The sequence below is a fragment of the Aphis gossypii genome, chromosome X (genome assembly GCF_020184175.1).
Source record: "Aphis gossypii isolate Hap1 chromosome X, ASM2018417v2, whole genome shotgun sequence".
Lineage (NCBI taxonomy): Eukaryota > Metazoa > Arthropoda > Insecta > Hemiptera > Aphididae > Aphis > Aphis gossypii.
Genome location: NC_065533.1, coordinates 14,281,251 through 14,295,709, shown reverse-complemented (window position 1 = coordinate 14,295,709; position 14,459 = coordinate 14,281,251). Strand labels below are relative to the sequence as shown.

Genomic DNA, 14,459 nt, shown 5'->3' with positions numbered 1-14,459 from the left:
AAGTTAGAGCAAATGTTCTTAGTGCAGGGGATATTTGTTTAGATGATTTTATTTTTAATTGTTTCATTAGGATTTCATTTTCAATATCAGGCAATGTTTCCTGAAATCAATAGTTATAATATAATATCCCAGAACAACCAATTGCAACTGTATCAATCTATATTGTACTAACTATGCACACAAAACTATCAAGTGGGTTAGGTTAATAAGCAATGATGTTAATATGTACTAATTATGTTTTAACATTTTTTTTACATTTATTTATTAACTAATAAATCACTTATATTGACTTTGGTATTTTCTTATAAGCAAGTTATAATAATATTTGTTTAGTAAAGTTTAAAAAAAAAACACATACAACATTAAACTAAACATTAACTTAATAAAATAAAATTTATATTTTAGTTTATTTTATTAATTTTTGCCATGGTTAAAACATTTAATAAGTACTACATAGCTACACAGAACACAATACATGTATATTTTTTCAATTCAATAATTAAAACCTGGAGATGAGAAAAACAATTTTGAGAGATGAGCTTCTTTTCTTCTCTTAAATGTGTCATTAATTGTTTCATTGTACGTATTTTTTTAATTAAACGGCCTTTTTGTTTTTGTAACGTTTTAATTTGCTTTCTCTTCTTAAACAAAATTTTTTTGGTTGCATTTAAAAATTTTTTCTGTCGCTTTGGACTATTCAGGTCTTCATTAGTGAAATCTCCTATGAAACATTTTCTTTTTCTGAAAAATTAATTAAAGATACAACAATTTGTGTATTTATTCTCTTATAAATTTTAAAATACCTACTACATTCAAAGATACTTTATATTTTATGTGATACAATTTTAAATATAACAAATCTCAACATAATTATAATTCAATCATACCTCGATTTAGCAAATTCTGGAGTTATCAAAGAATTCTTCATATTAATTGAACTTGATTTTTCAGGAGTTTCAGGAGATATAATATTAAACGTATAGTTTTCATCTGAAATCACAACAACTGCTTACAGTACAAATTAAAACATTTTAAGTACAAAATAATATACTGGTGATTCAATTAACTTGTAACATTTTAGGTTCTCAATATTACATATTGCCGTTTTGTGTAATTAATATTTTTTTTCTATTTAATTTCAAGTAACAATTTGCATAGCATTAAATTTTTACAAATTATTATTTGTTTCATTCATACTCAATATATATATATAAATGAAGTATAATATACTTAGAAACTAATTGAATTTTGCCATTAATAGAATCATCTGGTTTATTGTAAATTGTAATACATTGAACATACTAATTTTTACTTCACTATTATGTTCTGGAAGGTCTGTTATAGAGCAAGAAGGTAGATCTTTTTCATCATTAAAACATTCCATTGAACCTGTAAATATTTATGTTTATGTTTAATAATAACAAATTATATTTATGTATAAAATATTTAAGATATTTACCAGAATCTTCATTGAAATCATTAATACTTGAATTTGGAAAAACAACAAACTCTTCTACATTGTAAATATGTGCTTTTTGGGGATCTGTTATTATTTTTATTTATTAGTCATTAGTATTTATTTTGATGATAACTAAAGACTGGATTTATAATCTCTTAAAATACCTTAAATATAATGCTAATATTCTCTACAAAAACCTTCAAATGTTCTTATTATATTCTCTTAAAAATCTTAAAAATATGCAACAATAATCAATGAATATCAATATATGCTTTAATATGCATTTTTCCATTTTTTTTTTTTTTACAACATTCAAAAATAACAATTTACTATATAGGTATATAATATATTATGTTTAAAAAAAACAATATTCCTTTGTTGTATGCAATGGCAAATATTTACTTTCTGAAGAATAAAAAAGAAACTTGAAATATTATTTTAATTTTATTATAAAATTAACAAATAATAATGTTTTTTTGTCACAATGATAAAAAAAAAAGTGTAAAATATGTTCAAAAGCAATTTTTCCAGTACCGTAATATTAAAATGAATAATAAATAAATATTTTTTCTCACAATTTACTAAATATTCTAAAATATGCTAAATGGAATTGATATTATCTAACCTATGAAATATTCTCAAATATGCAAAAAAAACTTTTTTCTACAAACTCAGAATTGAACGAATCGTCCACATTTTTTACTCTCATATGACTGCATTATAGACCCAGTAACGATATGTAAAAACATATAAATCCGGTCTTTAATTATAACCTACTGTTGAATAAATATTATAACAATACATTGATAAATTAACCAATTATAACATTTATCTACTAATATATAAACTAATTTTTATATAGGTAATATACAATATTATATGAATATAATGTATAAGTGTAAAACATACTTGTATTAAATATACTTGGAATAGCATTTTTTTTTAAGAAAGTATTCCCTAATTTCCCTCGAACCAAATAGTCAGAAACATCAAAATGATCACTGCATACAACACTGTATGATGTAAGTACAATATTAGGATTTACTTTTTGTATTACAGCAGTCCAATCTTTGCCTAATTTGTCTTTTGGTACCCTAGAATAGAGATGAATTAATTATTAACATAGTTATAACTACTTAATTTAAATAAATGTTTTACCTATGAAGTTTAATTCCTGGAATTTTAGAATTGTTTGAGCAACCTTTGATGGAACACCAGTTTACCATTTTGAAATATTTATCTAGGTATATCAAATACAACTACTAAATACAATGAATAATAATAATAATATTATAATAATTATTATATTATATACGATTTACCAACTACGAACATACAAACCACGAACTCGGGACTACTAATTAGTAAGGTAGTGGCACGGTTAAAGATCGATGGTAGAAGTACAAACTACATTATTTGTTAATTATAGGTCTATGCAAATTATACAGTTAAGAAATGCGCGGGTACATTTTTCATGGAGTAAAATCTTTATGAGATATTTATCCATGATTGCCCTAAGTTCATATCGGCGACACGATATATTATCAATGCGCAGTCCATTTGTTAATAGGTCTATGGTTTTGAGCCTTCATCGGGCAGTCAGCGCTCCTGGTGGCAGTTACAAGTGGTGTACTTTTTTCGGCCCACTATCATAATGGTACAATATAGGAAGTGTTTACACCTCTATATATCCACCATGGATACGGGTACTGTCGTGGAGATAAAAATCACATGTATAGGTACGCGGCGCAGGTAAGGTACGGGATATGATTACGACGACAAAACTGTTGCGTGGCGGAAAAAACACACTTTGAAACGTGTCTAGTCGGCCGACTGCTTCTAGCCGTCCAATAGCCGTCTTATAGAGGCTGATTGGAGACCAAGAACTGCAGTAGCCAGGTACTGTACACGGTCAAAGCGTATCGGGAAGGTGATTTTAGAGCCGATACGGTAGGTATTTTACCGATGTTCAGTAGAATGCGTCCGCGGTAGACGGGTAAGGGCGCACTACTTAATTTCTCTCGTTTTTACTGATATTATCTTACTATTCGACTGGAAAGCGACATTCGGATAAATAATACAATACCTATTTAATAACTTTTAGTCATCATTTTAGTTAATTAAAATATATTAATTAACGACAATGGATTAATAAGTTGACTACCTTCCAAAACGCATTTCCAGTACGCGCCTTCTATCGTTAAATTTTAACGTGAAATGATCGTAATGCTGTGAATTATGCGCTGTTGGCGGTAGTGTTGTATTCGTTATCAGCACGTAACTGTGTATACAAATGATGAAACTCGCCCAATTCAAACCTATCTTTATATATTGGGTGAACCGGATTACGTTTGCGTTTTTTATTCTAAATAAAAAGTTTAACAGCTAAACTTTTGGATAGTAACATTTTACGTTGTTCGGTGGTTAACGGCATCTTTTCGACTATATTGTAATTTTATATCTTCAACACCTTTTGGACGTATGAATTCATCGACGTCAATTTTTCCAACATTATGCTGTGTTGCGTTGCGGGCAACGATTAAAGAATCTTTAATCGTGGTCAGTGGACGTCACGAACTAATCTTCTAATAATTATTCTAATAATTGGTCGTTAAGATAAGGAACACCCGATCATCCAAATAAAATGTGCTTTTGTTTGAATCTTCGGGGTTTATTGTATAAAATATTTACTATAGTAATTGATCTCATTAATTTTATTCTCTTTAAACCTGACCTTTTCAGTTATTTATTTTTCCATTATGTTTTTTTCTACATTGATCCATTTTTGCAGTGTTTTTCTCCACAATTCTCTGATTTGGAAGTGTTTTTCTCATTTAATAATATTAAATTTTTAAGTTATTAACATGAATATGATTTTTAATTATGAATTGGTGAGATATTTATTTCATATTTTGATTTTCATCAAAATTTGGAGAATATAAAAAAACTTTTTCTTGTGATTTTGCGATTTGCCTAGTAATTAGTTATTGTTATTAAACTTAAAGACACCCAGCCAACTTCCATGGTAACATGCTTGTTTTTTTTTTCAATTATTATAAATAATAGTTACCTACCTATACTCTTAAGTTCAAACATAATGTATTTTTTTGTCATTAAAATAATTGCAACAATGGTGTTGCAACTTGCAACTTTATTTCGGCTATTAGTAAGTAAAAATATTTCATATTTTATAATATTATTCTAGAGTTTGGGAAAGTTACTGAGGAGATTAGGATTAGAACATTTAACATTCCCGTAGTATAATATAATATGTTATATTATGTATGTAATATTATGTGCCTATGTTAATATTTATATAGACCGGGAAATATAGTATGATAAACAACGGAAAAAAATCAAAAATGAGTTATCGTAACACAGCTAATTCTTCAGTTGACCTTCTTCAAATTAGTAGACAAGAGAACGTCTATAAAAGAGAAGATGAAAAAATAGATGTGAAGCTTATCAAAGTTTCAAAAATGGAAGACGATAAATCTAATAGTTTACCAGTTGGCAATGTTGGTATCACAAATGAATACGTCTTCCAAAAGAAGGAAGATGAAAAAAAATTCGACATGGAGTTTATTAGGATATCTAATTTAGACGACATTTTTGAAGAGGTATAACATATTGTAGTATTGTACACAGTGTCGTATTTAGGGGGGGGGGCTGAGGGGACTTGGGCCCCGGGTGGTAAATTTTGGAGAGCATTTTGATATAATACGGTACCTAGGTCATCTAGGTGATAAAAACAAGTTATGGCACTCAGATAACCTGGGGCGCAAAATTCCTAAATACGTCTCTGATTGTACAGATTTTATTCGTTAATATATGTTTTTATCTTTTTCTAATGTCTTTACTGGTTACCAGTGTTTAAATATTGGCAAATACGATCGTATATCTTTATTTTCTATGTATAGTTCTAACTTTCCAAATTGCACTAGCTTTTAAGTTACGCGAGAGGATACAGCAAATCGCCGGCGTTTACTTGCACTCCCGTTTGTATTATCAGTACTCACGTTGGTGGTGCCGAGCGACCAAACGTCTCTCCAATCTTGCATAATGACTGGCGGTAAAAATCGTTGAACAGACGTAGAAGGTCTAACAAAATATGAGAGGTCACAAATTTGGTTACGAGACGTTTGTCAATACTAATATTACAAAATATTAATGACACAACACAAATTAGGTTAAAGTAAAATATTTATTGTAGTTTTAACATCAAATTAAAAGTTTATTAAAAAAATATAATAAACAGAAGACATATATAATAAAGAGTGTGCGAATAATAAAAAGTTCGTAAGTAAAAGTGAGCGACAAGTTGGACGGAGGAAAATCCATGTAGGCAGGCGACGATCGGCGCAAGCGATAGTTATACAAAAAGAAAGGGCGCACAGCTTCATAAATTCTATAGCAACCATATACATGTCTATGACAGCAACACAAACCATTGGCCCAATCAAATGCTCCTTTATTTTTTTTACCGATTCAAGCATTGATAACTAAATCTCGTTTTTAATTTCTATTTAAACTACTGCTATACCGGTGTAACAAAAACAAATGCTATAGGTACTATATACAGCTTCAGCATGTACCTATAAGTTATACCATCTTATTCTTAAATGTATGATAATAATCCTTGACTTAGAAAGTTAGAAATAACATATAGGTACTTGAACAAACTGTGTTTGAACTATGAACTTTAAGTTAATTTTCTTAAATTAAATGTGTTTAGTGGAAAAATATGAAAGAAAAATGGACATAAAATGAATTTTAATTAAAAATTTATGCAAATCATCATCAAATTTTGTGGAAGACGATTCTGGTGCATACACAAATAAATTTGAACATTTCCCGACTTGTGAACATCATTAAAATCACTATACATTGAGTACAATACTGCAGTAGGTACCTTTATTGGCTCATGTTGAACGCCTATTGAGTGCTGGTGGACAGCTTTATAGGTAGGTAGCACGGACTGAGGTATAATATAATATATAACCGTGGTAGGTAGGAGGATAAGGGGTTCTATGTCTGATAAGAATTTTTAAATGGCATTATTGTTTAAGTTCAATAACTTATGAGTAATTTATTTAATTAAATCCTAATAACATTTACCTTAATGTGAACATTGTCAATGAATATTAAATTAGATTTTATTGTGTTATACCATTGCCATATAACATGAGAAAATACAATTTCCTTAAGTATAACAGTTTAATAACAAATTTAATAATTACAATTAACAAATTTAGTGGGTATTACAAAAAAAAAAAAATGTTTAAAGTTAAGCCATAATTTTGGAAAAAAAATAGGTACATAGAAATAATTTATTTGTTTTATTTTATTTTATAATTAATTGAAGTACCTATGTAAGTATTATTTACTAAGTACCTTCTGTAATTAATACAATTACGTTATAAATATATTGAAAACAGTAAGACTTCCATTATATTGTGTTATTTGTGAAGCTAAAAATGTATGATCATTAAAAAAAAAAAATTAACTTATTTTTAACTAAGTTAAGTTACTTATTTTTCAAACTAACTTTTAACTTTAAAGTTAAATTACATTTTTCTGTATTAACTTAACGAGTTAATACCACATTTTAGCCTGACATTAAATTTGTAAAGAGTCAAAAAATGGGTTCAAAACTCAGATACATTTATTTTGTGACGCTAAATTGTTTTTTTTATTTTTATTTTATACATAAATAACATACATAAATGCATACAGACATACATACAATACATACGTACAAACATACTCATAAAATAATATAAGGTACCTACAATATCACACATATCTAAAAATATTATATCTACTATTTTCAGATTATAATGACATTCGAATAAATATAGCTAAATCATACGTTTTAATCAAAACTGTTATACTTAAGGAAATTGTATTTTCTCATGTTATATGGCAATAGTATAACACAATAAAATCTAATTTAATATTTATTGACAATGTTTACATTAAGGTATATGTTATTAGGATTTAATTAAATAAATTACTCATAAGTTATTGAACTTAAACAATAATGCCATTTAAAAATTCTTATCAGACATAGAACCCCTTATCCTCCTACCTACCACGGTTATATATTATATTATACCTCAGTCCGTGCTACCTACCTATAAAGCTGCCCACCCGCACTCAATAGGCGTTCAACATGAGCCAATAAAGGTACCTACTGCAGTATTGTACTCAATGTATAGTGATTTTAATGATGTTCACAAGTCGGGAAATGTTCAAATTTATTTATGTATACACCAGAAGGAAGAACTAAAAATATTGACATATTGTTTATCAGCGGCGGATTCTGAATTTTAACCAGACCAGGAGAATTTCGTTTCACCGGCCCAAGATCCATAAATACAAACAATTTAGTGAAAATGTAGTAAAATTATAATAAATAATAATAATTTTAGTTGGGTTTAATAAATTATTTAATATTCCTAATATATTACTTACATAAACCATAAAATTATTATTAATGTATATGTATTACATAATATATTATATTATAATATTATTCAACATAAGTTATTATGAAAAATTATGATAAACAGTTTATCATACTACTTATCATACAAATTAAAAAATTGAATAAGGTAGAACTTGGCCAAAACTTAGTATGATAGTTTTTATTTAAGAAATCACTACTATTTTTTATAATGTTAATAATTTCTTCTGAGTCTATACTATGTAATATAATTTTTTCCACATTCATAAGCATAAATGCTTCTAGCATTTCTTCGCTCAATAAATTTCTCTATCGTGTTTTAATTATATTTAGCTTGGAGAATGACCTTTCACATGCTTCCTGGTAAGTCAAAATAAGTAATTAAAATATACCTTATAATTAAGTACTAAAATAAGAATTATAAAATTTGAAATGTATGTCACTACCTGTGTACATGGAAGTGTATGAGATACTTATAAGCAAGAAATAAAAAATGGCATGCATTACTATTCAAATTATACTTCAAAAGTACATTATAGCAACAGTGAGGACAATTCATGCAAGACTTGCAGAGTACTTCTTCAAGATTTGTGCCATGTTTATCACTTGTTTCTTCTTCAATATCATCTTCGCTACTTTTTTCATAGAATTCAGGTACAGTTCTTTTTAACTAATCCCATATATATCCCATAAATTTAATAATTTATCTAGCAATTTAGCATGAGTCAATCTGTCATCAAATTTTTTCAAGACTTTGAACAGTTCAAGTAATGTATCAAATGGTAATTCTAAATTCTTTATCATGTAAATCTTTAAAGTTATTTGATGACAAACATGCTAAATTGCAGTACAGTTTTTTATTGAAGGAGAACCTTCCTTCCATGCGAGAAATTGTTATTAGTTAAAGACAAAGCTGATTCGTTTCTATGAGCTCGGTAACTTAGCCCTCTCTTACCAATTAATTTTACTATATCTTTGACACGCTGAAGTATTTGTATTTTTCTTAACTTCTTTTTTTTGTTTCTTTTTAAAATCAGAAAATTATAATATATCAATAGTTTTGTTACTTGTATATAAAAGATATGATTCAGAACAAGACATGTGTTTGCTAGCTTCAAGTTCTTCTATACGTTGGTATACATGTGTCCAAACGGATAAGCCTTTAGTGAATAGATTAGGTTCTGAAGAAAAAGCTAAGCATACACTAAAAAACAAGCTTTTTGATTGATTATCAAAACTTAACCACTGGCGTTTAATACTATTGCTCCTTAAATAAGCTTTAGATGATTTAAAGAGTTTTTCAACATGAGGTTGTTTTGAAAGAAACTTAAAAAAATCATTGATACTAGACAGCATAGGTTTTTGAAAATAATTTCAAGTAAAACTATTACCTAACAAATTATTTTTGTCAACATCTTCAACCATAACAGTATCTTTGTCATCATCAATGTCAGCATTAACCAAAGCACAAACTTTCATAAGATTCTCCTGTACATAATTTAATACACAAAAATATATTTAGTTTGCAAGCACGATTAGCAATTATTATGTTACAGTATAGACATAAAAGAAATAATTTTTAAAAGCATTATGATTTATTTATTTCAGAATTAAACTTTAATTTTACTTTTTCTAGTATATTTAATGTATTATCAACATCTTTGCAATTGACAACTTCATCAGAGTTTAAATTAATACATAATATTTGATTACTCTAAAACCATTAATAAAAATGTAAAGAATTACCAATGTTCTAATAAATTTTTAAACTAATAGGTTTGTTAATTAAATTTTAATCTCACCACATCAACAGTATTAAAGATAGTATCGTAATTTCTGCAATCATTGACAGCATTAGAAATTGTAGTATCACTAGTAGTAGTACAATTATTACTCTTAAACAATTAAAATAATTCCGTAGGTAATCAGTATTTCTATTTATAAATTATTAGATAAGTACCTAGTTTAATACAGATGCAATGATTTATCATTTTGTAGGTAATGAACAAAAAAATAAAATATAATATTATAAATTATTAGGTACTTTTTTAACGATAGGTACCTACTCACTTTTTGAATTGGTAGAATTGAAAAAATTCCGAAATTGCTCTACATTTGTTCGCTTATGAAAATAAATTTTTTTTATTTTTTTCCCTAACTTTTTGAGCTCCGCCTTTACGTTTATTTTCCGACATTATTACTCAAAAATTATTATTAAATAAATTGTATTACTTTTTAAAAAAAAACCGTTTACATATTACACCAGTCACCAATTACAAAATTACACTTCTTCGTGTGTCGTGTGTAGATTTTTAATCGATGCCAAAAACCAATTTAAACAAATATATTAAATAATGTCATTTTTGATCAACGTTATCATAACGATCGCATACTAAACCTGCATGCACACTAAAATAGTACAATACAACCATAAATTGTTTTGATGTTTATTTTGTTAAATTTTTGATAGATTAATTTATTTTTGAAATTACATTAATGAAACAAATAAAATATAACTTTTACTATTATGAATGGAAATTTTTAGTTATTCCAAAATTTACCCATAACATTTTTATTTTTTAGATTTTTATTACATATAAATACATAGTTCTGAACTTTCAAAAGACATATTTCGATGCATATTTTTCCAGCTTTTAGTGCTTAAGTGCATACTTATTTAGGCATTTTTTAGAACATGAACTCACGAGCCCTCGACTAATAAAAATATTTTTAAAATAAAAGAGAACATATTTTAATATTAATAAATTATAAAATCAGTTTTAGGATGATAGGCTTGTTAGCTATGACCGGCTCCGGCCCACCGGGAAACTTCCCGGCCTCCCGGAGGCACAATCCACCACTGTTATTAGGTAAACCATGTTTAAGGATGAAAATATAGAAGAATTTTACAACGTCACTTTTAATTTTTAATTTGCTAAAATTTGTAAAATGCTTTTACTCCATACTTGCTCTTAACCAGTTTTTTAAACAACGCATTAACAAGAAGCTTCTCTCACAATTAGCAGAACTCACTGGAATCGTAAGAGCCACTTGTAACAATTTTTATGCATTTGAAAATGTAGACTTCTTACAAATATCTTTAGTAGTATCAATATTATGATTATAATAAGAAAATAAGTAATTCTTAAGAATAATTATCTCCACTTTCAATAAATTCAAGTTGATATTCATAATAACTTTAAATAAAAATTAAATAATATATCATAATTACATACAAAAATCTTTTGTATTGTGATATAACACACTTTGTAATGATTAGTGAAGTATTGACTCTTTCCATAGTCCATTTCCATATAACAATCAATTGAACTAGACATTTCAAGACTTTCTTCGGAAAATCTGAATTTTAAGTTATTGATAATAGTGTTAATTATATTAAAGTACTCTATACGTCTCCAATACAACTCTACTAAATCCGAAGCATTAATTTGATCGTCTTTTTCAGCATCTGTTATTGTTTCAAATGAAATTCCATTAAATGAACCGGTTGAGTCAAAGAAATAAACTTTTATTTCCTCGTTTTAGTGTAAGTTTTTCTTTTCTAAGTTTTTTCTGTTTTTTATTGGCATGATATTCCCTCCACTTATTTGCTGGAACCGAAAATGGTAACTTTACTTGATTTCTCTTTGGTTTATTTTTTGTGTCAGGTTTTGGCCAAAACAAATGTTTGCTCCATGATTCTTCAATTGTTGCAGAACTTAAATTAGTTTTATTTAAACTTGTTGCTTTTTTGCTGGTTTTATTTAGACACTTGTCAACTATATTAATTGCTATAACTCACTCACTTATATTATCAGTCTCTTTAACGTTATAACCTATTATATTTCTATATCACATAATACAGTTTTGTTCATATTATTTTCAGTCTCATTAACAGTTTCCAATATTATACTACCAGTCTTATATACAGTTTTGCTTTATACATTGTCATCTACTGTACTTTCAGTCTCATTAACATTTTCTAACATATCAGTATATATATGACAATCTGATTTTGAACACAAAAATCTGGCAATTTCAGTCTCCAGACTTAAATGGCTTTTGTGGCCATCAACAAATAGTACCACAGGAAATTTTACTTTAGTCTTGACTAACCATATAAACTATACAGAGACCATTTTATGATAATTAAATTTTTTCAAATTTTACCTTAGTCATTGTCAACCTTTCTTCCGGACTTATAGGATTTCAAAGGTGCGAGATTTCCTTTGTTAAATTTGATCGGACCTAAGATCTTTTTGGTATTTTTTCAAGTGAGAAAATGTATGTACGATAATAGCCGAAAAACTTCTCAGGATATCTTTTTAGATTATTATAAAATACTTGAAATCCCATGTCTTTTTTTCTACTACTATGAATAGCATGAACCCAATACCTTCTGTACTTATGGGTTGGTTCTTCATGTTCACTATCAACCTCAGCCATACAAAATATTTCCAGAAGAAAGTTCATTTCTATGTATAGCTATACAGCTATAATTACAATTAAAATGGATTGTACCTACTTATAAATTAAATCATTTATAGGTATTTTGAATTTATAAACACTTACCTGATTTAAGATGTTTTTCTTAAATACCTAATAGAAATTATAAAAACACGATCGAATTGTTTTTTAAGTGCAATAGATACAGTATAGTAATATTAATAATTATAATAATATACTTTTAGGAGATTAATACTTTAATAATAATTGTACAAAAACAGTACAAGTGAACACGTTTGTTGCATCAAACAGACTGAACTAGGCATGAGTAGTTCATGAACTACTCGACTTAATGAGTCGACTCTTTCAAATGAACTGATCCAAGTCGAATCAGTGATTCAAGATTTGGTAACTCAGTGACTCAGTTTGACCAACCAAAGCTAGGTAGTTCAAAACAGAGTTACTGACTACCGTCAGGCGTCAATTTAAATTTTTAAATAGTAAAAACAATAATTTTGTCATTTAGGGTCATAGGCCATACTATACCATAGATTGTGCATCAAACAGCTGCTAAATATAACGTGAATAAAATGCATTTTATTATAGTTAATAATAATATCATTATTTCAAAATATCAATCACTTAAAATATATTTATATATATACACGGAGCGTTTCCACAAATATCTTTAGCGTGGAATTATTCAATTAACTTCTATATAAATACGTGGTGCCATTTATAAACTATTATTTAATTATTTAATATCAAGATTACACAATTGAGTATTTGAGTGCTGTTATAATGCTAGTGTAATGGTTTCGGTCAGCACTCAGCAGTTCAGTACTAACTAACTCGGGTTCGTCAAATTTAATGAAGCATTGAAAAGTAAGTAAAAACACTAAAAACTATTATAATTTATAATAATATTCAAATAACAGCTATTTATGAGATCAAATTAGCAAAATACATTTTCAACTACAAAATTACTTGCAAATTATTGACACAGTTCGTAAAAATTTGAAGTTTAAACATTTAAAAATACAATAACTGTTACATAAAAAAAATAAATAGTAAAATTAAAGCTAGTGTGTCAATACATGTAATTTGGTCTAATATAGTAAATAATATATGTAAAAAAAACTTAGTATAATAGATATAATGTGTCAAAAATTTAGTATAAAAATATAATTTGTCAACTCACTTAATTTGGTCTAAAATAGTAATAGGTATGTCAAAAACATTATTGTATAATCTATACTACTATATAAAATAGAACCCCCTTTTTTGTATGTACGCGCATAACTCAACAATGCCTGGACCGATTTCGCTCATTCTTTTTTTGTTTGGGTCGTAATTGCCAGGAGAAGATTCTTACGGACGAAAAATTTGAGAAAGTTATCGGGTTAGAGAAATATGACGAGGTGGTGATGAAATTACAGAAGCGTCATCTATCCAGCAAATAGTCAACTAAATTATTTTTGGTAGTCAATGGCAACCATTTAAATAAAATAAATCATTTATTTATAATGTTTTTAAAAATGCATGCAAATAGACATACAAACTTAAATCGTTGTCACAGTAAAAAAAGAAATTAAAAATCTATATTTATAAAAATGGAGACAAAAATATATAAAAATTCATCAATTGAGAACAGCTGAACCGATTTCGCTAATTATTTTTTAGTTGTATTTGTTATTGTCTGGAGAAAGTTTTTACGAAAGAAAATTTTTAAAAAGTCAACCGAATAAGTAGAAAAAGTGCAAAATCTATTCGTTGATGTCTGGGATTTAAACTCGATACCATTGTCTTTATTTACTCTATGGTAGACGTAGACATCTAAACATCAGCTCGATGTACAATCAATATAATCTATGGTTTCTATAGTTATTGTAGTTTGGAAATTTGAAATTTGTAGAGTGAATTTTTTTTTAGTTCACAATAATCTATCTATCTTCTATCTTTATATATATAAAAATAACATTATAACAATATAACATTTCATCAATTGAGAACGGCTGGATCGATTTCGCACATTCTTATTTTGTTTGGGTCGTAATTTCCAGGAGAAGGTTCTTATGTAAGAAA

General features: G+C 27.4%; 2 protein-coding genes across 3 annotated transcripts; one reads left to right on the top strand and one right to left on the bottom strand.

Annotated features, from left to right (window-relative positions):
- Window positions 1-430: 430 nt before the first annotated feature.
- On the bottom strand, window positions 431-4,438 carry LOC126552793 (uncharacterized). Its single transcript, XM_050207736.1, has 7 exons — window positions 4,194-4,438; window positions 2,618-2,699; window positions 2,369-2,553; window positions 1,460-1,543; window positions 1,303-1,389; window positions 888-990; window positions 431-741 (listed from the first exon to the last, which is right to left on the bottom strand). Exons 2-7 carry the CDS (start codon window positions 2,683-2,685, stop codon window positions 450-452), a joined length of 819 nt encoding a protein of 272 aa, XP_050063693.1. The 5' UTR covers window positions 2,686-2,699; window positions 4,194-4,438; the 3' UTR covers window positions 431-449.
- Window positions 4,439-4,493: 55 nt separating this feature from the next.
- Window positions 4,494-7,892, top strand: LOC114120532 (uncharacterized). 2 transcript variants are annotated; one of them, XM_050207737.1, is made up of 3 exons: window positions 4,494-4,625; window positions 4,780-5,079; window positions 5,404-5,613. In XM_050207737.1, the coding sequence occupies exons 1-3, from the start codon at window positions 4,557-4,559 to the stop codon at window positions 5,533-5,535; spliced, it is 501 nt and encodes a 166-aa protein (XP_050063694.1). In that variant the 5' UTR covers window positions 4,494-4,556; the 3' UTR covers window positions 5,536-5,613. The 2 variants fall into 2 exon arrangements, with proteins under 2 accessions (XP_050063694.1, XP_027838270.2); XM_027982469.2 differs by lacking the exon at window positions 5,404-5,613 and adding an exon at window positions 6,195-7,892 and having other exon boundaries at window positions 4,505-4,625.
- The last annotated feature ends 6,567 nt before the right edge of the window (window positions 7,893-14,459 follow it).